General features: G+C 33.5%; 1 protein-coding gene across 1 annotated transcript; it reads left to right on the plus strand.

Moving 5' to 3' along the window:
- Nucleotides 1-784: 784 nt before the first annotated feature.
- On the plus strand, nucleotides 785-2,737 carry LOC110036194 (myb family transcription factor PHL7-like; the record flags this gene model as incomplete). The annotated part of the gene is made up of 4 exons (XM_020740586.1): nucleotides 785-1,006; nucleotides 2,108-2,184; nucleotides 2,514-2,556; nucleotides 2,680-2,737. Coding segments are annotated over exons 1-4 (395 nt in total), but the record flags the coding sequence as incomplete, so codon positions are not given.
- Nucleotides 2,738-5,976: the final 3,239 nt, after the last annotated feature.

Raw genomic sequence — 5,976 nt, forward strand, 5'->3', positions numbered from 1 at the left:
TAACATTTTAGAACTTTATTTTCCTTTTCTTGTAATGAAATTTTATTTATTTTTTGAAATATAATTTTAGTGCAAGTGATGTGCTGGTAACGCGAATGCATTCCTCCATTTCCATTGTAGGCTAATGAAAAATGAACACTGATGTAAAATTTAGAAATAATTATTTCTCTTTCTTTTTGTCAGTTGAAATCCTTTCATTGGATTAAATTTTACATACATACCGCCCAATTCCTATGTATTTACTTAGCTGACACAAAAAAGCTGACTCAAAAAAATTGCTTTTTATATTTATATCACCCAAATCTTTCATATTACATAAAAATACCACCATTTTAACTTTTAAAAAGTGAAGTACATCTTTTCATGCATATGTAAGGTGGATTTTATGTAAAAGTTAAATTTCAGGTGTTAGATATGTAAATAAATAGGAATTGAGCGGTTGTAAGGTGGATTTTATGTAAAAGTTAAATTTTAGGTGTTAGATATGTAAATAAATAGGAATTGAGCGGTGTGTTTGTAAAATTTCTATTCTTTTTATTTGCATTCAATTTTATGCTGTAATCTTAGTGCCCATCCATGTGAAATGCCTTCAAGGAGTGGGAAGCCTTTCAAGTGGCCACTAACCCTCACTCAATGATATCATATTTTAGTGAAAATTATTCATTTTAACCATATTTATAGATTAAGCAGTTAGTATCAATTTTATAGTATTTCCTTTTCTCTTGCAATATTTCATGTTGCTAATGCCCAGCTGATCCAATCCACCTATATTATATCAGGTAATGCGACATGTATCAATCAGATTCTATTCCTAGTTTGCCTTCAGCCTACAATGATGCAATTTCTCTTGATCGGCAATTAGAATTGAACGGCAACGCCATGGACACAATTCGCTCCGTGAAAAGTCCTGCTAATCCGAGCTTGGCTTCAAGGCAGCGTTTAAGATGGACGCATGAACTTCATGAGCGTTTTGTGGATTCTGTGGCACAACTTGGTGGACCAGACAGTGAGAAATTCTTCTTTTTAGCTGCCTGAAGTAGCATGAACTTTAATGAAATTCGAGTTATAAATAAAAGTTTAATTTTTGGCAATTAGATTTTCCAATTTGTTGTTAAATTTTAATTTTCCAGGATTTTTTTCTCTTTTGCTCTTCTGGGAAAGAAGAAATTTGAAGATGTTCATTTAGTAGGCTCATAGCCAGCCATTTATGTGACAAGATGTCTGTTTAGTAATATGTATGACATTACGATATTTTCTGAAAAATTTTTTCTTTTGGTAGATAGGGTAAAATGTTTTGGGAATTACTTTCTTACTAACAATTTTCTTGAGGCATAGAGGGTAAAGTGCTTTGTGAATTACTTTTTACTATTCAATTGTAATATATGTTTTACTTTATTTTGGGCTTCTCGAGTTCGAGAGGATGTTATAAACCAGTGACGGGACAATAATTTAAGGGCAAGGATGATGAGTATTTAAGTTTAAAAATTTTCTCTCAAAATTTTCAAAACTATTATTATTAAATAAAAAAAATATAATTAATATTAAATTATTCTTTAAGTATTTAAATTTAGAGGCTCTATTTTTAGTGTACTATATTGCTACTAAAGAGCTTAGTAGAACTTTAGGGGCAGTGAGCGCTGTATGCCCTCCGTGTTTTTCTTATATTTGAAGGCCTGGTTTTCTTGGTTTTTGCTAAGATTGCCTACTTCGATCCATATTTACACTAATTAAAATACAAATTCATAAAACATAATTCTTGCATAATTGATGAGATCAGACTAAGGGTGAAGTATTTTTTTTTTCGGTGCTTGATCTGGTTTCTATGTCTCCATATTTCTCATGTTTATAAAATAATATTCTTTTTGTAGACTTAAATGATAAAAGACTAATCTTTGGTTTAGCTCAGCCATAAATGATGTTTTAGCTTCACTCCTTTGAACCTTATAGAAGAAATAAACATAAATAAATAAAATAAGCATTATATCCAATCTTGTGTTGCATGTTTTGTTTTGTTAATGTCGATATAAATATCTCTACTGTTGAGTTAGATTTTTATTCATATTTTGAACGATTTTTTAGCTGTATGAGATACCTTCTTTTTCAACAGGAGCCACTCCTAAAGGTGTTCTTAGAGTAATGGGCGTGCCGGGATTGACCATATACCATGTGAAGAGCCACCTGCAGGTACAGAGATTTCAAGCTTTCACATAGCCAGTTTTAAAATTATTTTTATTTGGAAGATTTACATACAGACCACTCATTTCATATGTATTTGCATATCGAACATATAAACTTCAATTTTTACATTTATAGCACTTTATCTATGCATGAAAACATGTTCACTTCTTAGAAGTCAAAATAGTAGTATTTTTTATGTTATATAAAAGATTTAGGTGGCGTAAATGTAAAAAAATAAAATTTAGATGTTAGATATGGGAATGCATATGAATTGGCTGGTATTTATTTAAATGCCCCTTGTTATTTTTCTTAGCCTTCTTTTTTTATTCACGTAGAAATACCGATTGGCCAGATACGTGCCCGATTCTTCGACAGATGGTAACAGCATCCATATTGTTAAAAAGTTATAGTTTTGTTTAATAACTTTTTAATTTGGAAGAATCTCTCTTGGTAGATATTCATTATGATCATGTTTTTTATGGTTTGTTTATTCGGAAATAGGCTCGAAGGCTGAAAAGAAAGAACCCGGTGAGCTGAGTTCTAGCAGGGGCAACTCTTCGTAAGTACCACTTTGTTGTTATTTTCCACAAAAGTATCTTTATGATATATTTTTCAATTGCTCTTTTGATTCGCTCTTTTCAGCGCTCTTTTCAGCTGAAATGAATTTTTTTATTTTGGTGCATTTACATACACAGCACACAATTTTATGTATTTACAAATCTCACAGCCAAATTTTCATATTTAAACATGTAGCACTCAAATCATTAATATTACATTAAAATAGCACTATTATCATTTTTTAATAGTGAAATACACCTTTACATGCATAGGTTTAAAGCATCAAAGTGCTCTAGAGCAAAGTACCAAAATAATCCCTTGACTATTTACATGGGGTCATTTCAGTCTCAGAGTTTATAGAAGTGTCAAATTGGTCTCTAGACTTACTAAATTGGGGCTTTAATAGTCCTCCATAGGAACTATGTTAGCCTCAATTTAAATAATTTTTGAACTAATTTGACACTTCTATAAACTCTTAGATTAAAATTGCCCCATTTAAATCGTTGGAGACTATTTTGACACTTTACTCAAATGCTATGTATGTAAATATGAAACTTTAGGTGTGCGATATGTAAATATAAAAGAATTGTGTGCTACATATGTAAATTCCCCTTTTATATTTAGCTAAATGAATGGATATGGGGTTTGTAATTACCTTACGCAAGCTGCTGCAAAGTTCTCAGTTATCCCTCCATTTTTAATACATGCTTCCATTACGTGATGAATGTTGAGGTTAATTTCATAATGCCTATTTTTTAAAATAAGTACTTTTAAATATTTACATAAATATTTAACTGTAATATATGGCTAACATTTGTTCCCTCAAAGAACAACATTGTTATCGTTATGGAAAGTAATAAACCTAAAGGTTGTATATTAGGAAATTTATATAATAGGTAATCTATTAGAGGATATTTTCTATACAACAACAACAACAACAGAGCCTTAATCCCACTACTTGAGGTCGGCTACATGAACCTTTTTCTTCATTGCGTCTTTTTCTTCATTGCGTCCTATTTAGTGTCATATTTTCATTTAGTTCTAATAAATTAAGATCATTTTTTTCTTAGCCTTTTCTCCAACCCATTTAGCCACTTGAATACATAAGATATTAATCTTTTTATGAATCATAATATCAACTAATTTCATTAATTTACCATTGTGAGTACTTATATTCCAAGATCCTATCGTAATATTAATTACATTAGTTTCATACGCTAACTTCTTTACCCGCATCCGTCCGTAACGTGAGAATTCTTGCTTATTTGACACTATACCAGAGCATCGATATAGCGGCCCTTGCACACTTTTCACTGTATTCAGATTACACAGCGCGTCGCTTCCAGGGGACGCCCTAGCACTTACACAATGATCAAAAGGATTCATATTATGAATTTTTTGACAAATTTTACGCTGGCTGTCGACTACCTAACACAACCCTCCACTTTTCACATCCGGGCTTTGGACCGGCAATGACAGTGTTTAGAAGATATTTTCTATATTAAAGATATTTCTAGTTTATAAAGATAGAGATGTATATAAACATGTAACATATGTTTTCAATTGAGGAATAAGAGAAAGTGTTGTTTTCCGTCACATGGTATCAGAGCCTTGTACGATCGTCATTGATAGTCTGCTCTTGTCTTCGACTTCAACTTCTGCTATGTCTGGAAGCAATTCCTCTGCTTCGTGTTTTTCTACATCATATCATCTTTAGCTCCGCCTTCTCAGATTTCGTCTATTAGCATTTCGGCTTCAGCTGCCGTAAGGGGAGGTGTCGCACTTCTGTTGATTCCCAACTTTTGAAACAAATAAGGAATTCTATCAAATTTGATCAATCATGTCATATTACACATTGTGATTGTGTTAAAGATTTGATGGAGAAATTGAAATTTATATTTTTTTGGAAGAGAATATTTTTTCAAATTCCTGATGTATGCAAGGAGTTCTATCGAGCTGAACGACAGGATCAATCACTTAATACTCATCACATGCACTTTAAACATGTTTATGAAGAATTAAATATACTATTGTCATTCAGTATTGATATCCAGATTCAACATACTCAAAAAGAATAAGTGGTTATTATGATTTTTTTAGCATGCCTCAACTCTCAAGATGGATGTATCAAATCACAGATCTTATATAACCGTGGAGTTATTACTCTTGATGTCTTCGCCTAGTCCGGGGTGGAGATGTCGGGGATACCGATCGATGTCACCTGCCAGCGATTGAACGTGGTAATGTCGTCTAGCTGATAAAGCAGAAGACAAGAAGCTCAACAACATCACACTGGCTGGGCCCATCATAAAAGAGGTACTGAAGCTGAGAGAAGCAGGCTACTTCCGAGAGGTGTAGTATCATACGTGGGCCTCAAACGTTGTCATTGTTTAGAAGGCTAATGGAAAGTGACAGATGTGTGTAGATTTCATGAACCCGAACACCGCTTGCCTAAATGATTGCTACCCCCTACTGAGGATCGACGCCTTGGTAGATTCAACTGTGAGTTATTCCGTGTAAAGTTTTTTGGATGCCTTCTCAGGATATCACCAAATAAAGATGCCTATGACCGACGCTGAGAAGACCACTTTCATGACTACCAAAGGTATTTTTTGTTATAATGTAATATTTTTGGGCTTAAAAACATTGAGGCGACGTAGCAGACCTTGTTGGATGTAAGTTTGGCTTATAAAAAATGAAACAATATTGAAGTCTACGTAGATGATGTCCTAGTGAAAATCTTGATGGCTGAACAAAATATAAAATATTTAAAAGAAGCATTCCAAACTCTTAAAAAATATAACATGAAGCTAAATCCTCTAAAATGCACATTCGAAGCCTCAACTGACAACTTCTTGTGTTATTTATTGACTCCTAAAGCCATAAAAGCCAACCCAGACAAAATCAAGCTTTGATTGATATGTCGTCCACTAGAAATACCTAAGAGGCGCAGAAGTTGACAAGCCAAATCACAGCCCTCAGCCAGCTCACTTAGAGGTCGAGTGATAAGTGCTCAATGTTCTTCAAGGCACTTGAAGGTCAAATGCTTCGAGGGGACGAATCAGTGCCAGCAAACCTTCTAAAATTCGAAGGGATTTCTAACATCACCGCTGCTTCTCCAAAGTCCTAAGCCGAATGAAGAACTCTCCTTGTATTTGGGAGTGGGTGCTGAAGCAATTAGCCTAGTGCTGGTCAGAGAAGAGTCGGGAAACAATTTTTAGTCTACTACATTGGCCCCAT

The sequence above is a fragment of the Phalaenopsis equestris genome, unplaced genomic scaffold (genome assembly GCF_001263595.1).
Source record: "Phalaenopsis equestris unplaced genomic scaffold, ASM126359v1 Scaffold203620, whole genome shotgun sequence".
NCBI lineage: Eukaryota > Viridiplantae > Streptophyta > Magnoliopsida > Asparagales > Orchidaceae > Phalaenopsis > Phalaenopsis equestris.